The sequence below is a fragment of the Ranitomeya variabilis genome, chromosome 1 (assembly GCF_051348905.1).
Source record: "Ranitomeya variabilis isolate aRanVar5 chromosome 1, aRanVar5.hap1, whole genome shotgun sequence".
Lineage (NCBI taxonomy): Eukaryota > Metazoa > Chordata > Amphibia > Anura > Dendrobatidae > Ranitomeya > Ranitomeya variabilis.
Window position 1 is genome coordinate 50,088,479 of NC_135232.1, and position 24,106 is coordinate 50,112,584.

Here is a 24,106-nt window from a genome sequence, read left to right on the forward strand (position 1 = left end):
ACAATGCCAGTCTTTATGAATTGGATCGGTGGTTCCTGGGCATTTTTTCAAAGTGTATTTTTCTCCGCATTGCTGCAGCATTTTCCTAATAAAACATACATGGCTAGAAAAGATGAGCCTGTTTCTGATTTTTGCGGATATAGGTTCGGACAGTATGAACTTCTTGTAAGGTTTCTTTTAAAGAAAAGGTGTTATCTGAGAATGATCTACTGGTTAAATAAGGTTTTTATGTTAAATTAAACATTTTTCATTTAAAACTAAAATCATCAAATACACTTGCAATTTTCACAATAACCATTGAGCCCAATACCAGACTAGAATATCAGACTTCCTGTTCTAAACAATTGACTTTTCAGGAGTCTCATTATCATCACAGTCAGGATTACAATTACAAATCAATAATAAAAATGTAAAAATACAGAAAAAAAACAAAAAAAAAAATTAAACATAAGATCTTAATTTCAGATAACACATTCAACTTAAAATGGAAGAATTTATATTTTGGGAAAATGAATGCAATTTCTGAAAGAGAGACTATCACGTGTATATGAATCATAAGTGGATTTTATTCCCCCTACCCCAGGGATCTCTTTGGTGGTTTTAGAACACATCTGTACTAGTGATGAGCGAGTGTATTCGTTGCTTGGGTTTTCCCGAGCACGCTCGGCTGGTCTCCGAGTATTTGTTAGTGTTCGGAGACTTAGTTTTCATCGCGGCAGCTGAATGATTTACAGCTACTAGCCAGCTTGATTACATGTGGGGATTCCCTAGCATCCAGGCAACCCCCACATGTACTCAGCCTGGCTAGTAGCTGTAAATCATTCAGCTGAGGTGATGAAAACTAAATCTCTGAGCAGTCATAAATACTCGGAGACCACCCGAGCGTGCTGGGGAAAACCTGAGAAAGGAGTATACTCGCTCATCACTAGTCTGTACTCCTCAAGCCGATGATTGAATGGTGTCCATGTCTTAATGTGGCAGAAGCAAGAGGAAAGTGAGAATGCAGAAAGGAAAGGTGTAGAAAACTATGCACTTTAAAAAAAAAATCAATACTAGATTATATAGTCTCAGTATCAAAATAAATATGGTTTATATACAGAATGGACTTCGTATTAATGTCTCCACCAGTGTGAACATAGTGGAAAAACAGTACCATTATGGTAATATCAGGGATCTAATAACTGAAAAACAAAGTACTTAGAGCAGTAATCTCTAATCTGTGGTGCTCCAGCTTTTGCAAAACTACAACTCTCACTATGTATTAATAGCCTTTGTCTATAAAGGCTTGTTGAGAGTTGCAGTTTTGTAACAGCTTGAGCGTCACTTAAGGCTTGTGAATATATTTTGTATGGTGCATATCTACAGGGTAAAATCAGCTGAAAAATATGTCACTGGTGAAAAACCACCATTCTTCACCTGTCACTGGTGAAAAACCACCATTCTTCACCTGTCACTGGTGAAAAACCACCATTCTTCACCTGTCACTGGTGAAAAACCACCATTCTTCACCTGTCACTGATGAAAAACCACCATTCTTCACCTGTCACTGATGAAAAACCACCATTCTTCACCTGTCACTGGTGAAAAACCACCATTCTTCACCTGTCACTGGTGAAAAACCACCATTCTTCACCTGTCACTGGTGAAAAACCACCATTCTTCACCTGTCACTGGTGAAAAACCACCAATCTTCACCTGTCACTGGTGAAAAACCACCATTCTTCACCTGTCACTGGTGAAAAACCACCATTCTTCACCTGTCACTGGTGAAAAACCACCATTCTTCACCTGTCACTGGTGAAAAACCACCAATCTTCACCTGTCACTGGTGAAAAACCACCATTCCTGACCTGTCACTGGTAAAAAAAAAAAAAAAAACCCCACCATTTTTCACATGTCACTGGTGAAAAAAATCAGCATTCGATATTCCTCATTTATGTAAACTCAAAAATTAAGTATGTTTTTAGGGACTAGGATGCTTCATATTTTTCTGCGTCCAAAAGTGAATGTTTAGGAGGAAGTGGGGAGAGAATGATATGTCCGACCATCTTCATGGGTGGTTCTCATGTGTGGACAAGCTAAAATCTAACCCGTTGTACAGATCCCATTAACCAAAATGAAGTCCAATCCTTGGAATAAATTAACATATAATCGGACCTGATCACTTCAGCACTGCAGACAAAACGATTGTGGTTTCCGATTGTCACATCATTATAAATAGTAGCAAGTCCTTGGATGTAATATCCTGTCCCGGAAGTGCGACACCTATCATAGGGACTATACGATGGGCAGTACCTCGTACTGCGAGATATGTAGGATACGTCAACGACGTTCATGCCGCTACTTTTACAGCTTTATTCAAATGCAAACATAGATATATTTATAAATGTAAAACCGCCCTTATCTTGCCAAAATAAAAATATAGGTTACAATTATTATTACTTTGTTTGTGCAACGTTGGACTAATTAGAATACGAAAAAAATATAGAGAAACACCTAAAAATGAAGACGCGAGGTTGGTTGTGGTGCAAGAGTCAGACATCGTGTAGAACCTTAGGATATGACTCCTCGTATTGGGGGGAAGGTGGGATCCAAAGACAACCATACTTCACAGAGCGCAAGGTCGCGCGGTCCCACCATGCAGCAGAGATATCCCACAAAGCTACATTTTGTACCGGGGAGCTTCCATCAACCGGAGTCCATCGTGAAGAGCTGAATGTCCTGCGGGTTCCAGTACAGGCCAACGCCTGCGTTGTAAACTAAAGACCAGACGTACGGGATGAAGAATTCCTCCGGCTGCTCCTCTTCTACGTACTTGAACTTCAGCTCAGGGAATTTCTATGGGGGAAAACAAGGGAGGTTATTATACTTTTTTTTGTATGGTCAATACTATTATGATTTGTACATTTTTTAATTTAAATGGATTTTGCCCCATAAGGTCCCCTAAGTATAGGAAACATCCTAATTTTTGGTATAGGTGGTGGGCTTGGCACATAAAAGGCACTGAGGTTGCTTCTGAGCCCCAAATTTGCTGACTGTATTCATCACCATCACCCGGTCAAAGCCTGATTATAGGGGAGAGCAAAAATATTTGGATCTTCGCTCTGCTCAATGTGCGGCATATTATAACCCGGCTGCTGGGTTCATTGACACACGCAGGTCTGTACAATGTTTTCGTTGGGCACTTCTCGTTTCTGAGATGCGGGTGGCTCCGATATGAACCCTCTCCAACAGTCTCGGCTGCACTCATGTAGTCCTGCTGCAGAACGTAGAGTACTCCGCTCTAATATTACTGCAACAATGGGGAAAAAGTCATTGAAGTCTGCAAGCCGGGAAATGCTGGAGGAAAAAAGAAAGCTTTGTGCGATATGAAAGCCACTGAATGAATGGGAGAGCGGCGGCAGAACTGGTTAATGTCTGCTCTCATAGATGCCATATACATGTTTACCACCTACTATACAAACACTACAAGTCATTGAATAGACGGATAATGAAAACTCCCTGTGCAGACAATGGCTCTATCATACAAGTGCTGAGTGATTAGTCTCTGTAGAGCGCGCCATTGTCTCTTATGGTGCAGCAGACATGAGACCCTCCATTCAGCGCAGCGTCACAATGCCATTTCCTCGGGAATCAAACATAATGGAGGGTTTTTTTTTTCCTTCTTTGGACATTTAAGTTTTAATAATACACAAGACTTTCAGCTGGAATTCAATGTATCGCCATTAGCCTGAGAAAAGACAATTTACCACTGATTTCCTCTGCGCAGGAAATGGATATTATCTGTCCCTCCATCTCCCAAGTGTATTCTGACACTAAGATTACAGAATTCTCATAACTGTCTGGGTCACTGCTGTCCGGGTGTCTGCTATACTGCGTACGCGTGTCACAGCATGGAACCAGTCATATATTCTATATATACATATATATGCCAGGTCCTTTTTATTGCGGCAGTATTATAGGAGTTATATTTCTGTACATAGGAGCAATATTATAGTAGTTATATTCTTGTACATAGGGGGCAGTATTATAGTAGTTATATTATTGTACATAGGGGGCAGTATTATAGTAGTTATATTCTTGTACATAGGAGCAGTATTATAGTAGTTATATTCTTGTACATAGGAGCAGTATTATAGTAGTTATATTCTTGTACATAGGGGGCAGTATTATAGTAGTTATATTCTTGTACATAGGAGCAGTATTATAGTAGTTATATTCTTGTACATAGGAGCAGTATTATAGATATTCTTGTACATAGGAGCAGTATTATAGTAGTTATATTCTTGTACATAGGAGCAGTATTATGGTAGTTATAGTCTTGTACATGGGGCAGTATTATAGTAGTTATATTATTGTACATAGGGGCAGTATTATAGTAGTTATATTCTTGTACATAGGAGCAGTATTATAGTAGTTATATTCTTGTACATAGGGAGCAGTATTATAGTAGTTATATTCTTGTACATGGGGCAGTATTATAGTAGTTATATTATTGTACATAGGGGCAGTATTATAGTAGTTATATTCTTGTACATAGGAGCGGTATTATAGTAGTTATATTCTTGTACATAGGAGGCAGTATTATAGTAGTTATATTCTTGTACATAGGGAGCAGTATTATAGTGGTTATACTATTGTACATAGGAGCAGTATTATAGTAGTTATACTCTTGTACATAGGAGCAGTATTATAGTAGTTATATTCTTGTACATAGGAGCAGTATTATAGTAGTTATATTCTTGTACATAGGGAGCAGTATTATAGTAGTTATATTATTGTACATAGGGGCAGTATTATAGCAGTTATATTCTTGTACATAGGATGCAGTATTACAGTATTTATATTCTTGTACATAGGGGCAGTATTACAGTAGTAGTTATATTCTTGTACATAGGGGCAGTATTATAGCAGTTATATTCTTGTACATAGGAGAAGTATTATAGTAGCTATATTCTTGTACATAGGGGCAGTATTATAGTAGCTGTATTCTTGTACATAGGGGCAGTATTATAGTAGCTATATTCTTGTACATAGGGGCAGTATTATAGTAGTTATATTCTTGTACATAGGAGGCAGTATTATAGTAGTTATATTCTTGTACATAGGAGGCAGTATTATAGTAGTTATATTCTTGTACATAGGGGCAGTATTATAGTAGCTATATTCTTGTATATAGGGAGCAGTATTATAGTAGTTCTATTCTTGTACATAGGAGCAGTATTATAGTAGTTATATTCTTGTACATAGGAGCAGTATTATAGTAGTTATATTCTTGTACATAGGAGCAGTATTATAGTAGTTATATTCTTATACATAGGGGCAGTATTATAGTAGTTATATTCTTGTACATAGGAGCAGTATTATAGTAGCTATATTCTTGTACATAGGAGCAGTATTATAGTAGTTATATTCTTCTATATAGGGAGCAGTATTATAGTAGTTACATTCTTGTACATAGGGGCAGTATTATAGTAGTTATATTCTTGTACATAGGAGCAGTATTATAGTAGTTATATTCTTGTACATAGGGGCAGTATTATAGTAGTTATATTCTTGTACATAGGAGCAGTATTATAGTAGTTATATTCTTGTACATAGGGGCAGTATTATAGTAGTTATATTCTTGTATATAGGGAGCAGTATTATAGTAGTTATATTCTTGTACATAGGAACAGTACTTTAGTAGTTATATTCTTTTATAAAGGGAGCAGTATTCTACATTTATTTTTGTCTTTGGCACAGGTCAAGCCGGTGTTGATAAAGTGTGAAATATTTGCCAGATCTTGGCTGCAATGGTCAAGTTAGTCGAATTACACTGAAGTGGCGAGGGAATTTAGTAATTCGTAATTAATATTTCTTTATGTTCTACCATTCCCTGCCTTTAGGCAACTTTATGAAAATCCTCGATAAATCCTTTAAAAACAGTTACCACAAGTCTGAACAGTCGCCTATAGCTATTCTTAACAGGTATGGAGGGAGAGAAAACATGCATTTCTAAAAAATAAAGAAAGGTAAAAGACTCAAACACTAGGCTAGGCCTATGCAACATGTAAAGTACATTTACAACATTTTATTTTTTATTCATTTTTTAACAAACGCTACAATGGATTTGTACATCTTCACATCTCTTTCTTTTGTATTGTTCATTTGCTTCCTAAATACATAGATAAGAGCTTTTCCACAATACTGAAGATCTGACACCTGGCACCGCCACCGATAAGGTGCAAGTAGCAGTGGCAAGTGGTGAATGCAAGTTGTCTGATGGAGCGGAAACACCACTGTTCTGTTACACCATTTGATGACTGCTCTCCGATACTGCAGAAAACAGATTCACTCATTTCAATCCTTACATCTGGTCGCAGCTGGAGCCGATAGGAGCTATGAGGGGTTGTCAGGTATCAGCCCTCCACCGATCTGATAGTTATGACATACTTTGGATGGGTCATCAATGCAGGGAAAACCACTTTAAGAAAATTTCTAAATAGTTTATTAAAAATCACCGATCCTCCACCAAATTTCACAGTGGGTGCAAGACACTGTGGCTTTCTACGCCTCTCCAGGTCTCCGTCTAACCATTAGACAACCTGGTGATGATCTGGGGATGCTCCAGCAAGGATGGAATTGGGCAGGTAATCTTTACGACGGACGTATGAATCAAGCCGCATACAAGGTTATCCTGGAAAAAGAGTTGCTTCCTTAGGCTCAGGCAATGTTCCCCAACTCTGAGGACTGGTTTTTCCAGTAGGGCAATGCGCTATGCCTCACAGCCAGGTCAAAGTGTGGATGAAGGACCACCACATCAAATCCCTGTCGTGGGCAGCCCAATCTCCAGACCTGAACCCCATTGAAAACCTCTGGAATGCAATAAAGAGGAAGATGGATGGTCACAAGCCATTAAACCAAGAAGAACTGCTTACATTATTGTGCCAGGAGCAGTATGATAGACTGGTGGAAAGCATGCCAAGACGCATGAAAGCTGTGATTAAAAATCATGGTTATTCCACAAAATATTGATTTCTGAACTCTTCCTGAGTTAAAACATTAGTATTGTTGTTTCTAAATGATTATGAACTTTTTTTTTGCATTATTTGAGTTCTCCAAGCAATGCATTTTTTTTGTTATTTTGACCATTTCTCATTTTCAGAAAATAACCAACATCTATTGCTTGGAAATTTGGAGACATGTTGCCAGAAGTTTATAGAATAAAATAATTTACATTTTACTCAAAAATATACCTATAAAGAGAAAAATTTTGCAGTCGTCTCTTAATTTTTGCCAGAGCTGTATATGTACACACATATCACATCAATCTAATATTACTAGAAGGAACACACAGAGCTCAAATGCAGCCTATATTACTGAAAGGGAAAGTCCCACAACAGAAAAATTCAAAACTTTAATCAGGCTACAAACTGCATCTTGGGAGGGTCTGAGAAAAGAATGAAGATTGCAGACAACAACTTGATGCAGTTTGTTGAATGTCACCACTAAAGAATAAAAACTTTTTTACACGTAAAAGGTGTTCATAGCCTGGCAGCAAGGTTAGAATCACAATATCGAGAAAATGTAAATAATGAACTGTACATTTCACCCCAAAACGGAAGGAGGCGGTCTGCAAAATTGATCTAAAAATAATTAAAATTAGTAAAAAAAAAAAAAAAAAAAAAAAAAAAATGGGGTTCAACTTCAAATTATGTCTTCTAGATAGAACAAACAACCCTTCTAAATCCGCCTCATCACGATGTATGTAACCCTCCCGTCTGCCTTCATCCATGACGCGGAACATGAGAACAGTTCTGTACGTCTATCATATAGTATCCACATTGTAGAGAAGTTTTGGATTTCTCCGAGCAGAAGCCCTCAGGATGTCACCGGCCATGAAATGAAAGACAGAGACTGACAGCGCGGCCTGGAAACCGTTTGTCACCTTGATGACGGCCGGTGATGTTGATGTAGCCCAGTTAAGAGGTATGGTTACACAGCCCTACTGATGTGGACTCGCTCGTGGCCAAGATTTAAGCTCACCTCATGCTCGCTGTCAAACGGTAAAACTTAATCACTTCTGATCACAGACAGATTTGGAAGCGTAGTTACAGAATGAAAGGCTCTTTTAACCCTGTGCCAATCCACTAAGCCGGACCCCGTAACCTGCAGCTCTGAAACCTCACGAGGCTCCACCAGGGGCTTGAAGTGGTGAGTGAAGGGCGGCTCCGTCCATCTCCTCTATATAAAAGTCGACAATTGAGGTGATGAGGGGCTGGAGGTAGGGCTCGAACGGCTATAAAGACTGATGGCGGTCACTATGAATGTGCAATTCATTTCTGATCGCCGTCTCTTAGTGGGGCCAGTAACATCTCACCCTATCGGTGGTGGCTCAGATAGTCATTGTTGCCTTTGCAATTATTTATGTCTTATTTCTATATTCTGAAGCACTGGACAGTGATCGGGATTACTCATTTCAGTCCCTGTACTCATTAGGGCTCACAATATAGATTCCAAATTAAGATATTAACCCATGCAAAAATGTGGAGAACACTCCACTCCACTCGCCCTTTGTTAGTTCCAAACCAACGACCCAGGGCTGAAGGGCAACAGAGCGAAACAATCTTCTCCCAAATATTGAAGAAGTCCAAGTAAAATCTAAATGTAATGGAAACCGCCGACTATCCATTCGAGGTAGGGGGGCTTTTCATCTACAAATGATGTCATCTTAAAAATTCTCCGCAATTGGTAAGGAGGATTTCTGCCCAGGAGAAATGTCAAAGTGACTTCCAAACCCTCAATTATAATGTCATGAAACCCATTCTATGATAGAACCCCAGAATCTTGCCTTGAAAATAAATAAAGAAGACGGGACAGAAAAGGCGTTTACAAAACGGTGAGACAAGTGGAGGCAGTGTGGTGGACAAGGTAACCTCTCTGTGATCCTGGCTCCGATCACTCAGGATGGCTACCATTCATGTCAGGCACAGAGCGAGCCATGAGAACCGGCCTGGTGTCTGCTCCTAATTGATGCTTAAGTCAACAGGGCTTGAGATAAAAAAGCCTCATCGCTGTAATTGCCGGGGGAGATAATACATGACCGAGTTCATTATTTATAAGGATGTGGCTAGGACTAATAATAAACTGCCACTCTGCAACATGATTACAACAAGGAGGACAATGTTTGTGAAGCTGACCATGGCATTAAAAATGGAGGGAAACCTTATCTTGCGGGAGCTGTGTGTCACTTAGCCGGCTGTCTGTTGCACTTGGAATTTAGGACTGAGGTCTCCTTTTCCCCCCTGACTTGCGATCACAACTCTTGGCTTTCATTTGTTAGTTTTTTTCACCAAGATCTACCTATGTTACGAATACCTCTTCTTGAAGTTCCATTCACTACAGTCTTAATATTGAAATTTTCGAACACCGTATGTGGAGTTAATTTTTCATTTATTCCACCATAACAAGTTAAACATGATAAATAGTACTCCGTACATGGCCATCATTTACAGCGATTCTCATTAATCTCATATTTTGTTGTTCTAGTAGGATTTTTCTGACTTTCTCTTAGTTGCGTTTTACAGCAAAATTCATGGTCTGGAAACAGCTTACAACACAGCAAAGGGATCTCATTATTGAAAGTTATCAGTCAGAAGGGTAGAATTTTTTTTAAGGTATTAGATATACCATGCAACACTGTGAAGAAGTCATCAAAAGGAAGATTAAATTTGTACAACAGTGACCTTACCTAGAAGTGGACATCCCTCAAAAAAAAAAATGAAAAGAGGAATAAAATTGGTCCAGAAGGCTGCCAAGAGGCCTAAAGTAACATTAAAGGAGCTGCAAGAATTTCTGCCAAGTACTGGTTTTGTGCTGAATGTGACAAAAATCTCCTAAATTCTTTGTATGTCTTGTCTGTGTCAGAAGCATTGTCTTACAAAGCAAAACATTTAAACATAACTGTTTTGACAAAATCTACATCAAGCCTGCAAAAAGCACATGGAGAAATGTGTCATGGTCTGATGAGAACAAGGTTGAACTTTTTGGCCATAATTCCATAACCTATGTTTGACGTAAAGCCAACACTGCGAATCTCCAACAGAACACCATACCCACAGTGAAGCATGGTGGAGGCAGTATTGTGTTTTAGGGTTGGTTTTTACCAGTTGGTACTGGGGCTTTAGTCAAGGCGGAGGGAATTATGAACCGTTCCAAACATCAGTTAATTTTGCAACAAAACTTTCAGTCTTCTGCTAAAAAGATGAAGGTAAAAAAAGAAATTTAACTTTTAAGCATGACAATGACCCTAAGTGACCTCAAAATCAGCAAAAGAACAGCATTGCTAGAAGAAAATCAAAGTTTATATTTATGCAACCACATTGAGTTTTTTTTTTAATTTTTATTTTTCCCACCTGAAAAGATTTAATTTTTTTCCCTCAAATAATTTGTGCAGATTATAAGTGACATTTAAGAAAAAAAAGTTCTGAAATATTTCTTCTTGGTATGATTATTTTCCATGGTTCTTAACCGAAAGAAGTTGTCATTAATGTGGTTACTGGGAAGAAAGGAGCGGCTGTCAGACATCTCTTGCAGCAGCTTATCTTCCCCGAGAACTGAGGGTCTTTGCATGAAAATTCAACAGGTCTGATCTTTTTTACCCATCATTATCTGTTGGGGAAAAATCGGAAGGTCCCTGTACAAATAAGATAGTTATGTCCCCACCAAAGTGTAATATATGTGCACCAAGCAGTGTCAAACTGGGGTGCCAAGGGCCCTGCTTTCCAGCTACATGCAAATGTGACGTTATGCTCAACCACAAAGGAAGATGAACTGGGAAGATTGCTAAATGAATAAGATACCGCTTCTGTCTGTACATAGTGATTCCAGTATATAGTGCCAAGTACTGCTCCTATAAGAGGGTGCTGGCCCACTCCTGCATAGTGGCCCACCGGAGGATCCTCCTGTCCTCCGCTGGGCCAGTCCAAGCCTGATCCCAAATCTTGGAAAGCCTTTTACGGTATATCCACAGCAAGTCCTTTCCTGATGAGCCTGCATGATACAATTGTAATAATTATAGGGGATAACTCAGGAGACTCTTTGCGTGGAACAAGACAACTACAGGACACAGTTTTATAAGTGGTAAAGTCTATATTATCACACGGTGATTCAAACAGGTGCAGAGAGAAACTCAAGTCCACAACACTTGGTGCAAATATCAAATGCAGCTCAGCAGTCTATAGGAAACTTCAGAGGAAAATGCAATCACGTCGAAAGTCTATGAAGCACAATTATTCTTGAGGATACTTGACATGAATAAGTGCTTGCTTAGTCCACAACACAGATAGATATGCTTATAAGGCAGTTCAAATAATATCTTAGCTCAACCAGGGAGGCCTGGGTATTAGTCTCAGGTTCTTGCAGAGCAGAAACCGCTTACATGTCCAGCAAATGCAGATGGAAGCAAACAGGAGCAGCAGATGAAGGAGGATTACTGGAACTGGTGTATGCAGCAGGAACTCAGAGCAGAGTAGCAGGATAACCCCACAGGTTCACAGGAGCAGGTATATAGCCAGGGAGTCACCAGAGGTCAGGAGCTGGATGCAAGGCCGAATAGTCTAGCACAGACTGAAGGCTGGGGTGGAGTTTTATAGCAGGAAGATACAGTGCACATGAGACCAAAGACGCCATCTTGGAAAAGGGCAGTAATGCACAAAAAGGTAATAAAAAATGTTCAGAGTCCTGACATTACTCCCTCCTTAGAAGCTGCCTCAGGACGATCCTGGACCTGGTTTCTCAGGGAATCTCTGATTAAAACGAGAAATCTTCTGTTGGGCATTGATGTTTTCCACAGGTTCCCAAGAGTCTTCCTCAGGGGGATATACCCCTGCCATCTTATCAGATATTGGAGCCGATTCCTGTGAATCCTGGAATCAACAATTTCCTCCACCACAAATTGTTCTTGCCCATCAATCACCACAGGCTGCGGAGGTGGCACAACACATCCCTGGAAGGTATTAGGAGATACAGGCTTTAGTAAAGATACATGAAAAACTGGGTGTATCTTCATTGTCCTAGGTAGCTTCAGCCGGCAGGCCACAGAGCTCACAATACCGTTGATCTTGAAAGGGCCAATGAATTTCTGTCCAAGTTTTTGTGAAGGAACATTTAACTTCAGATTCTTAGTTGCTAACCACACGGAATCTCCTACCTTGAACATGGGTGCAGGCTTACGGAATCTATCAGCCGATCTCTTATAACGTTCTTGAGCCGTGGTCAGGGATTCCTTCAGAACCTCCAGATTTTGCCTCATCGCAGTCAGCCTTTCCTCCACTGCCGTAACCAGAGAATTAATTGGAGACCTAGGTAAGATACACGGATGACAACCCAGATTGGCAAAGAAAGGTGTAAATTTAGTGGAGTCGCTCTGAGAATTGTTATATGAAAATTCGGCTAACGGCAGCAACTCCAACCAATCATCCTGGAGATGGCTGACATAGCATCTTAGATATTGTTCCAGCGTCTGGTTGGTACGCTCAGTCTGACCATTTGTCTGGGGATGGTAAGCGGAAGAGAGACAGACATTAATATTGAGTGCAGAGCAAAACCCCTTCCAGAATCTTGAAGTGAACTGCACTCCATGGTCAGAGATGATCTCATCCGGAACCCCATGCAACCAAAAGACATTCTGTATAACCAAGTTCACTGTATCTTTAGCTGAGGGGAGGCCGGTGCACGGAACAAAATGAGCAGCTTTAGTCAGGCGATCAACTACCACCATGATTGTATTCATGCCTCCCGATGTAGGCATCTCCACAATAAAGTCCATTGATATAGACCCGCAAGGGCGGGACGGAACAGGTAATGGTTGTAGAAGACCCGTAGGTGCCACATGAGGAGTCTTGTAACGAGCACATACCTCGCAAGAGAGAACATAGTCCTTGGTATCCTTCCGGCAAGTTGGCCACCAGAAGAATCGTCTCAGGAACTCGTGTCTTCTGTACCCCCCTGTGACCAGCCAACTTGGAGTCATGTACCAACTTGAGGATCTGCAGACGGACGACCTCCGGGATGTAGATACGTCGATCTCTGAACCACATGCCACCCTTAAAGACAAGATTAATATCCACAGGTGGGTTGGCCAGAAATACATCACCTTCATAGGCCTCCCTGCACTCCTTCCACAAGTCCTGATCGTGTATAACTCCGATGAAATTGGCATCAGATAGAATGGTCTTGGACGGGGCTCCAGGTACGGAATCCGCAGCATGGATTCGGGATAAAGCACCAGCCTTCCCATTAAGAGAACCTGGACGGTACGAGATAAAGTTAAATTGATTTAAAAATAAGTTCCAACGAGCCTGACGAGGAGAAAGAAATCTAGCGGATCTAAGGAACTCTAAATTGCGATGGTCAGTTAGCACTATGATCTTTTGTGCAGCTCCTTGCAGATGATGCCTCCATTCTTTGAAAGCCGCAATAATAGCCAGCAATTCCTTGTCTCCCACGTCATAATTCTTCTCTGCTGAGGTTAGTCTATGGGAAAAGAAAGCACAAGGATGTAGCAGACCCTTCTCTCCAGTTCTTTGGGAGAGAATAGCCCCCAAAGCATTATCAGAAGCGTCCACCTCCACAATGAAAGAAAGTATTGGATCTGGGTGTATCAACAGTGGTGCTGATGTGAAACAGATCTTAAGCCGATCAAAAGCTTCTTGAGCCTGTGATGACCACTTAAAGGGCTTTTCCTTCTTTGTCAAGGAAGTAATGGGACGTACAATATCAGAAAAATTTCGAATGAAGCGTCTGTAGAAATTTGCAAAACCAATAAAACGTTGGACCTCCTTAACGTTCTTGGGTACCGGCCAGTCAAAGATAGCCTGAATCTTACCAGATTCCATGTTCAGCCCCTGGGGAGAGATGATATAACCTAAGAACTGTATCTCAGAACGATGGAACTCGCATTTCTCCGGCTTAATATACAGATGGTTCTCTTTCAGACATCTTAAAACAGTTTTGACATGTTCTTCATGTTCCTGTAGAGAGTCAGAAAAGATTAGTATATCGTCCAAATAGATCACTACAAACTGGTCCAACAAATCTCTGAAAATGTCATTAGCAAGGTGTTGAAATGTTGCAGGGGCGTTACAAAGCCCGAAGGGCATCACAAGAGATTCAAAGTGTCCATACCGGCATCTGAATGCTGTCTTCCACTCATCCCCTGGACGAATATGCACCAAATTATAAGCCCCACGAAGATCCAGTTTAGAGAACACCTTAGCATGGCGGACTCTTTCCAGTAATTCGGGAATCAGAGGCAAAGGGTAACGGTTTCGTACGGTTACCTTATTGAGTTCCCGATAGTCAACACAGGGTCTCCGGGTCCCATCCTTCTTCTTTACAAAAAAGATAGGTGCCCCTGCTGGTGAGGAAGAAGGACGTATGAGGCCTTTGGCCAGATTTTCATCAATATACTCCTTTAAGGCTTGAAGCTCAGGTGCCGCCAAAGGGTATATGTTACCAAAAGGAATAGCTGCCCCAGGAAGCAACTCAATGGGACAGTCATAATGCCTGTGTGGAGGAAGCTGATCTGCATTCTTCTTGTCATAGATGTCAGAGAACTCTTTATATGCTGGAGGTTAAGAAAATACCTGTACATGTGGTTTCGTAGCCGTGGACTCAGGGACAGCTTCTGTTAACGCTGAGTTGCTCCTTGGTCTCCCAGTTGATAATTGGGTTCTGAGAACGCAACCAAGGAATGCCTAAAATCACAGGAAAATGAGAAGAAATTAGCAAGAAAGAAAGTTGCTCCTGATGATTAGGCTCCAACAAAATTTCAAGGGGTACGGTCTCCTGATCCACAGGCCCAGAGATTAAAGGTGACCCATCCACTGTTTCCATGGTAATTGGAGAGGCTCTTTGCTGAATTTCAATACCATGTTCCTTGGCAAATGCGATATCCATGAAATTGCCACCTGCACCAGAGTCAATCATAGCTGCACTGGAATTCCACTGTCCTGAACACAGGATCTTAATAGGGAGAGAACAGTGAGAGTTCTTTTCCTTCAGCTCCTTGGGGGGTGAAGTCATAGAAAGTGAATGGAATACAGCGTTTAAAGGCAGGCTACATTCAGAGATGTCAGATTCATCATCACAGTTGTCATACTCCCCTACTGCTGCTAGCACCTTGTTAGGCCGTCTAGGACACACAGGACAATTGATCAAGAAGTGGTCAGACTGGCCGCAGTAGAAACATAGACATTCATGAAGGCGATGCTCCCGGCGCTCATTGATCTCGCGCCTCTGAACGGAATCAATTTGCATGGGCACCTCCTCCACCTCCCGAGATGTTTTACCTGCAGGCTCTTTGGAAGGAAGGGAAAAGTTAGAAATACGGTTATATGCAGCAAACTTCTCCTGCCTATGCTCAGTAAGGCGAATGTCTCTGCGCACACAATGCTGTATAAATGTCTCTAGCTCTTGTGGTGACTCAGAGTGAGATAGTTCATCTTTTACAATACTAGACAGACCCCTTTTAAAAATAGGCAATTGTGCATAACTGTCCCAATTGGTATCTACCGCTAATCTCCTGAATTCAGTAGTATACTCAAAAACAGAACGTTTTGCCTGGCGTAAAGACAATAAAGCAGATTCAGCGGTTGCACGGCGATTAGGATCATCAAACATTAATGCCATAGCGGGCAAGAAATCATCCAAGTTATTTAACCGTGGGTCACGAGACTCAATCATCGGATTCGCCCAGGCGAGCGCTCGTGTGGTCAGCCGCATTATTACACACAATACTTTGGATCTATCATTAGGAAAACGGTCAGCATGCACATCAAAATATAGCATACATTGATTCACAAAGCCACAAAATTTGTCGCGATCACCATTAAATCTGAATGGCGGCAACTTAGGTGGGCTAGCTGGTGGCGGTTGCCCAGAGGGAAAAGTCGCTTGTGCAGCTATTTGCGTGCTCATGTCCTAAAAAGCCCGTCCATACTGGGACTCTATGCCAGCAAGTTTGTTTTCCTGGGCTGCCATGCGGGTGTTTAAGTCCTGCAAAGTCTGTCCAAACACTTGTTGATTGTGTTCAAAGCTTCCAAACTTCTTTTGCAGACCTTCCACATCTTTCTGCAGTGATCTAATTATGGAAAACACCTGCTCTAATTTGTTTTCTGCAGTCATTGTTCCAGCAGTCTCCTTTTTTTTTTTTTTTAGGCTAGAGTATCCTGTAATAATTATAGGGGATAACTCAGGAGACTCTTTGCGTGGAACAAGACAACTACAGGACACAGTTTTATAAGTGGTAAAGTCTAGATTATCACACGGTGATTCAAACAGGTGCAGAGAGAAACAAGTCCACAACATTTGGTGCAAATATCAAATGCAGCTCAGCAGTCAATAGGAAACTTCAGAGGAAAATGCAATCACGCAGAAAGTCTATGAAGCACAATCATTCTTGAGGATACTTGACACGAATAAGTCCTTGCTTAGTGCACAACACAGATAGATATGCTTATAAGGCAGTTCAAATAATATCTTAGCTCAACCAGGAAGGTCTGGGTAATAGTCTCAGGTTCTTGCAGAGCAGAAACAGCTTACATGTCCAGCAAATGCAGATGGAAGCAAACACAAGCAGCAGATGAAGGAGGATTACTGGAACTGGTGTATGCAGCAGGAACTCAGAGCAGAGTAGCAGGATAACCCCACAGGTTCACAGGAGCAGGTATATAGCCAGGGAGTCACCAGAGGTCAGGAGCTGGATGCAAGGCAGAATACTCTAGCACAGACTGAAGGCTGGGGTGGAGTGTTATAGCAGGAAGACACAGTGCACATGAGACCAAAGACGCCATCTTGGAAAAGGGCACTAATGCACAAAAAGGTAATAAAAAATGTTCAGAGTCCTGACAACATTGTGAGGATGACCGGCTTTAATATTAGGCACGAGAACAGCCCGCCTGCATTACACGGCTCGGGTTTTGATGGTGCCTTTCTTATTCTGTGTTGGATCGCTATGTGCATTTTGCTTTTACAACCCAGAGACTGTGAGAAAAAAAAAAAAGACACTACACAGTATGCCGACGGGAAAACATTGCGTGAGCTAAAAGCAGAAGTGCTCGTCAGTGGTTTGGATAGAGGTGCAAAAACGAGACAGTCCAAATACATTGCAGACTGTCTGCCGTTCCAATCACGTGACTTTATCAAAAGCCACAGGAAGTCCTTGGAACAGATGTAAGACTAGAGATGTAAGAATGAACCTACCGCAAACACTTCAGTGGGCTTATGTCTCTCTGCAACGACTAGATTGCTAAATCTCAAAAATAAATACAGATTTTCTAGCAGATTTCCCACCCGGGAGGCATCATGGCAGCAGTAAGAATAATGCAATGCTTTCCTGCACTGGAAGCCATGCAAGGAATCCGATCTGCCATGTCTGCTCTTCCAGCTGTTATGGACTACTCCTAACAAGACCTGGTAGGCAGAGAACAGCCCTTCTGTGCTGCGCTATACATAGCTTCACCTCTAGCGGTTATCCGGTGCCAAGGGATTGCATACAGGAGCCCAGCACCGGCGACATGAAGGCTCTCGGGGGGGTTTAGCTGAAACCTCACATTACCAGAGTACATATTTTCTCTATTACTGTCCTGCGTCTGGCTCCAGTGCACCTACTCACTGTGACTGTCCGCTCTTCCTGTTTCATTTCTCATCTGTCTTATTCCTGTATCATGCTACAAAAACAAGAGTCACCGGCTGTACAAGGGGAGGCCAAAGGGGCACTTTAAGGGTTCGTGACACTTTATATCAAGGATGTGTTGTGACCCAGGCTCGAACTCGAGGAGGTCCACCCGTGTCCATAACATCGAAAAACAGATTGTAAAAAGCAGTTGTACCTTACACTGCTGAACAGACCTAATTGTGATATGTATCTGTGGGACAGCGATGCAGACCAGGCAGGAGAACACATATGGCATACCACTACCCATTACAGGATTTAGCAACTGTAAAAAAAAAAATATGGAGCCAATAAAAAAACTCCAGCGGAGGAGTGGTGTCAATAAAATGTTCCGGTGGAGGAGTGGTGTCAATAAAATGCTCCAGCTCAGGAGTGGTGTCAATAAAATGCTCCAGCTCGGCAGTGCGGTCAATAAAATGCTCCAGCTCAGGAGTGGTGTCAATAAAATGCTCCGGCTCGGGAGTGGTGTCAATAAAATGCTCCAGCTTGGGAGTGGTGTCAATAAAATGCTCCAGCTCGGGAGTGGTGTCAATAAAATGCTCCAACTCGGGAGTGGTGTCAATAAAATGCTCCAGCTCGGGAGTGGTGTCAATAAAATGCTCCAGCTCGGGAGTGGTGTCAATAAAATGCTCCAGCTCGGGAGTGGTGTCAATAAAATGCTCCAGCTCGGGAGTGGTGTCAATAAAATGCTCCAGCTCGGGAGTGGTGTCAATAAAATGCTCCAGCTCGGGAGTGGTGTCAATAAAATGCCCCAGCTCAGGAGTGGTGTCAATAAAATGCCCCAGCTCAGGAGTGGTGTCAATAAAATGCTCCAGCTCAGGAGTGGTGTCAATAAAATGCTCCAGCTGAGGAGTGGTGTCAATAAAATGCTCCAGCTGAGGAGTGGTGTCAATAAAATGCTCCAGCTGAGGAGTGGTGTCAATACAATCTTCCTGCTGAGGAATGGTGTCAATACAACCCTGCTGCTGAGGAGTGGTGTCAATACAATCCTCCATATGAGGAGTGCAGTCAATAAAATGCTACAGCTGTAGTGTCAATAAAATCCTGCAGCTGTAGAAGCTGTGTCAATAAAATATTACAGCTGCAGAAGGGGCATCAGAATCTTTCCAGGTGAGGAGTGGTGTCAATAAAATTCTGCAGAGACCATGACAATTTTGCAGCTACAGAATCGGAGTCAATTAAATCTTGCAACTGCAGAAGGGTCGTCAATAAAATCCTGCAGCTACAGTCTTACTCTCTGCTCCACATAGTGGGACCAGGAGACCAGAAAGCTCTGCTGAATGTGCCAGGAAGTGGAGAACCACGCCTGACGTATGCACAAATGACTGGTCCATTGACACCGTCAGAAGAAAGGGCTGAGCACAGAGTAGTGGATGTATACGAAAATGGGGACGTCATAGAAAACCCCTCTAAACATGCTATACATATCCATTATCACCATAACTGGCCTCAGATATTGGCTGAACTGCTCCACTTTGGACACCAGTTATCTTCTCTTACATATGTTAGAAAAGATAAATGGGCGGCTCAGTGTTAGAACGGCAGCGCTGGGGTCCTGGGTTCAAATCCCACCAAGGACAACTTCTGCAAGGAGTTTGTATGTTCTCCCCGTGTTTCCATGGGTTTCCTCCAAGTTCTCCAGTTTCTTCGCACACTCCATAGACTAAAGGCCCCGTCACACTTAGCGACGCTAAAGCGATCCCGACAACGATACGACCTGTCAGGGATCGTTGCTGCGTCGCTATGTGGTTGCTGGTGAGATGTCAAACAGTGAGATCTTCCCAACGACGCAGCAGCGATGCGGCGACCTGTACCGACCTGTAGAACGATGTCGTTGGTCGTTGTGACCCTGTCACATGGCAGCTATTATGACGATTCAGACCTTCGATGAGGGACGTCCTGTGTGACATTGTAGTCACACAGGCGTGCATTTGCGTTGCCTTTTCCGCGCCCATTCAGTTCCGATTGGTGGTCGCTACTGCGTTCTGATTGGTGGCGGCCTTGCCTTATGAGGCGACACATGTCGCCTTCTGTTGAAGGCATGACCGCCAATCAGAACGCAGTAGCGACCACCAATCGGAGCGGAGGGGTGCGGAAAAGGCAACGCAAATGCACGCCTATGTGTCGGTGTCTGAGTCGTCAACGAGGTCGTTGGTAAGGTGTCAAACACAGCGATGTGTGCTACCCAGCGGGACCTCAATGATCAAAAAAAGGTCCAGGCCATTCCGACACGACCAGCGATCTCACAGCAGGGGCCTGGTCGCTGCTACGTGTCAAACATAGCGAGATCGCTACTGAGGTCGCTGTTGCGTCACAAAACTTGTGACTCAGCAGCGATCTCGCTAGCGACCTCGTTTAGTGTGACGGGGGCTTTACTGATAGGGAACATAGAATGTGAGCCCCAATGGAGACAGTGATGATGATGTACAAGTACCATAAATGATCTGGTGATGACACCGCTGGTACTGCTGTCTCTGGATTACAGCCCAAACAATCCCATCCTTGTGTCCCTCCATCTGGACCCTTAGACCTTACATTATTGTTGAACTCGTTTAAAAATGGTGGAATGAAAAATCTATTTTCCGATGAAAAGCTGCTGCTTTGTGTAAAGCTAATGATGGCGCAACTGGAGAGAAGCCGTAAAAGAACAAAACTAATTCTGGGAAAGAAAGGATTATGCAACTGGGCTAAATGGAGACAGACACCAGGTCCTGCAACAACAAAAAATATGTCTGAGTGTAATGTGTCTCTGGGCTGCAGGACTGTGCGACGCGGTATAGAACGTGGTGATTACATCTTCGGTATTGCATCATCATGGAACCGAAAGAGGAGCCTGTCCTGACAGTGACCCGCAGCCACGGCGCACTCTACACGTTCCCTATATCTGTATGTGTCCATGATGTATTACAGCACAAACCAGTATATCAGCCCGACTACCCATGAGTAATGTATGTACACCGTAACTGCACCAGCAGAATAGTGAGTGCAGCTCTGGGGTATAATATAGGATGTAAATCAGGATCAGTAATGTAATGTATGTACACAGTGCCTGCACCAGCAGAATAGTGAGTGCAGCTCTGGGGTATAATACAGGATGTAACTCAGGATCAGTAATGTAATGTATGTACACAGTGCCTGCACCAGCAGAATAGTGAGTGCAGCTCTGGAGTATAATACATGAGGTAACTCAGGATCAGTACATGATCAGTAATGTAATGTATGTACACAATGACTGCACCAGCAGAATAGTGAGTGCAGCTCTGGAGTATAATACAGGATGTAACTCAGGATCAGTACCGGATCAGTAATGTAATGTATGTACACAGTGACTGCACCAGCAGAATAGTGAGTGCAGCTCTGGAGTATAATACAGGATGTAACTCAGGATCAGTACCGGATCAGTAATGTATATACACAGTGACTGCACCAGCAGAATAGTGAGTGCAGCTCTGGAGTATAATACATGAGGTAACTCAGGATCAGTACAGGATGAGTAATGTAATGTATGTACACAATGACTGCACCAGCAGAATAGTGAGTGCAGCTCTGGAGTATAATACAGGATGTAACTCAGGATCAGTACAGGATCAGTAATGTAATGTATGTTCACAGTGACTGCACCAGCAGAATAGTGAGTGCAGCTCTGGGGTATAATACAGGATGTAATTCAGGATCAGTAATGTAATGTATGTACACAGTGCCTGCACCAGCAGAATAGTGAGTGCAGCTCTGGGGTATAATACAGGATGTAACTCAGGATCAGTAATGTAATGTATGTACACAGTGACTGCACCAGCAGAATAGTGAGAGCAGCTCTGGAATATAATACAGGATGTAACTCAGGATCAGTAATGTATGTACACAGTGACTGCACCAGCAGAATAGTGAGTGCAGCTCTTGGGTATAATACAGGATGTAACTCAGGCTCAGTAATGTAATGTATGTACACAGTGACTGCACCAGCAGAATAGTGAGTGCAGCTCTGGAGTATAATACATGAGGTAACTCAGGATCAGTACAGGATGAGTAATGTAATGTATGTACACAATGACTGCACCAGCAGAATAGTGAGTGCAGCTCTGGAGTATAATACATGAGGTAACTCAGGATCAGTACAGGATGAGTAATGTAATGTATGGACACAATGACTGCTCCAGCAGAATAGTGAGTGCAGCTCTGGAGTATAATACAGGATGTAACTCAGGATCAGTACAGGATCAGTAATGTATGTTCACAGTGACTGCACCAGCAGAATAGTGAGTGCAGCTCTGGGGTATAATACAGGATGTAACTCAGGATCAGTAATGTAATGTATGTACACAGTGCCTGCACCAGCAGAATAGTGAGTGCAGCTCTGGGGTATAATACAGGATGTAACTCAGGATCAGTAATGTAATGTATGTACACAGTGACTGCACCAGCAGAATAGTGAGTGCAGCTCTGGAATAGAATACAGGATGTAACTCAGGATCAGTAATGTATGTACAGTGACTGCACCAGCAGAATAGTGAGTGCAGCTCTCGGGTATAATACAGGATGTAACTCAGGATCAGTAATGTAATGTATGTACACAGTGACTGCACCAGCAGAATAGTGAGTGCAGCTCTGGGGTATAATACAGGATGTAACTCAGGATCAGTAATGTAATGTATGTACACAGTGACTGCACCAGCAGAATAGTGAGTGCAGCTCTGGGGTATAAAACAGGATGTAACTCGGGATCAATACAGGATCAGTAATATATGCACACAGTGACTGCACCAGCAGAATAGTGAGTGCAGCTCTGGGGTAAAACTAATTGCTGACAGCTTGACTTTCTAATACCCGGAGAGATAGGCACTGAATATACCGCTGACACGTAGACATAATCTTTGGGTATTTCGTTCCCAAATTCAATATACGGTAGGTACATTTTTTTTTGAGGAATCTGGAAATATTAAGAATCTGGAGAGAATTACAGCAGAAAAACTGTGCAAGTTCTGTAGCCGAATTGTTCTTTGCGATGTAATTATTGTACATTTAAATATTATTTTTAGCGAATGTCTGAGGAATTCTTAATCTGCTGCTTGGGGCCAGTCTTGATACAAATATAATGAGGCAGAGGATGGAGAGATTCTATGGGGATGTGGCTTTATGTTATTAATGGACCATCAGACCTGGAAAGTCTGTTCTTGGCTTTACTTGTACATTTATAACCCGGTCAGGCTTGTAAATAAAAAAAAAGGGAAAAAAAATGATAACAATTGCTTAAAAACAGAGACAGACTTTCTGTCACCAGACTTTAACTGTGCGATCAGAGCAGGCCGGGAAGCGGACCCTTATCTGTCTGAGTTCAGGACATGCTGACTAATACCCCTATTCAGGCTGCAGACCTCTGGCTCCACAATCTATATGCCCTGGAAAGGCTGCGTGATAACTTACAAGCTCCCATTCGGTCTTACTGCGGGCCAGCACACACACAGCACTTCTGCCTGCAGGACGGAGACCGGCCACAGTACCGCCAGGCACATAGCCATGCCGACAGGGTTATAGACAGTTAATATTTTCTTTTTCCATTGTGTGTGGCGCCCTGGATATTGCAAAAGGTTATATGACATACTCTGCTACCCCGACCTGGGCCTCTCGGAGATGGCGGTGCCACCAGCCCAGCGAGGGTCAAAGACAGGCTACAGATGTTCTTGTAGAGCAAGCCACTTTGTCAGGTGGAAATTTTGGTGGCCTCCTCACTTACTTATGGTAAAGTGCATTCCTATTCTTACCCTCAAAGCTACAGGAAATCTCCAATGGATCCTATGATGATAAGTTAATGGTGTATATCAGGCATTCCTGCGTTGCATGACCGATCATGTAACACCACCTAGGCATCCGTAAAAGTAAGCCAGGGCAAAATTGGGAAGACTGTATTAACACGGCATTGTTGAAAAAATTCTCTAAAGAATGACTTCTGAAACCCCCACTGATCCTGAGAATGGAGGGCCCAATGCTGACTCTGTGAATAGAGCAGTTGTGTGCATGTGCAACCATCACTTCTATACACAGTGAGTGGAGCTGCGGATGCCATCTCCTGTTGAAATGCTCCATTTTTGTGTCTTCTTGTAGCCCAAATCTCCTGTGCTCTATTCCATCAGCTACAATTAGTGGCTCCAGGCTATCTGCAATGTCTGTTGGGGTCTGAGGTAGTCTGAAAACCACTCCATCTCCTTCAAGGTTGATAATTTTGCTCTGGCTTTGAACTGAAGTCCAACATTTTTAGATTAGCTGCTGCGCACACATCACATGCTCTTTGTAACTTCACCAGACCTATATACACTGCTCAAAAAAATAAAGGGAACACTAAAATACCACATCCTTGATATCTCTGAATTAAATATTCCAGTTGCAAATTTT

General features: G+C 42.4%; 2 protein-coding genes across 6 annotated transcripts in view; both read right to left on the bottom strand.

The window, feature by feature from the left end:
• Nucleotides 1-207: 207 nt before the first annotated feature.
• Nucleotides 208-24,106, bottom strand: part of DYM (dymeclin) — a 293,499-nt gene continuing 269,600 nt past the window's right edge. For 2 of the 5 annotated variants that reach the window (XM_077283443.1, XM_077283428.1), the window contains one exon: nt 208-2,838. In XM_077283443.1, coding sequence (XP_077139558.1) covers nt 2,689-2,838 — 150 coding nt within the window. In that variant the 3' untranslated portion in view covers nt 208-2,688. The remainder of the gene's footprint in view (nt 2,839-24,106) is intronic. The other 3 variants (XR_013221122.1, XR_013221124.1, XR_013221125.1) reach the window with 3 other exon arrangements.
• On the bottom strand, nt 16,202-18,869 carry LOC143793695 (uncharacterized). Its single transcript, XM_077280732.1, has 2 exons — nt 18,266-18,869; nt 16,202-18,204 (listed from the first exon to the last, which is right to left on the bottom strand). The coding sequence occupies exons 1-2, from the start codon at nt 18,712-18,714 to the stop codon at nt 17,730-17,732; spliced, it is 924 nt and encodes a 307-aa protein (XP_077136847.1). The 5' UTR covers nt 18,715-18,869; the 3' UTR covers nt 16,202-17,729.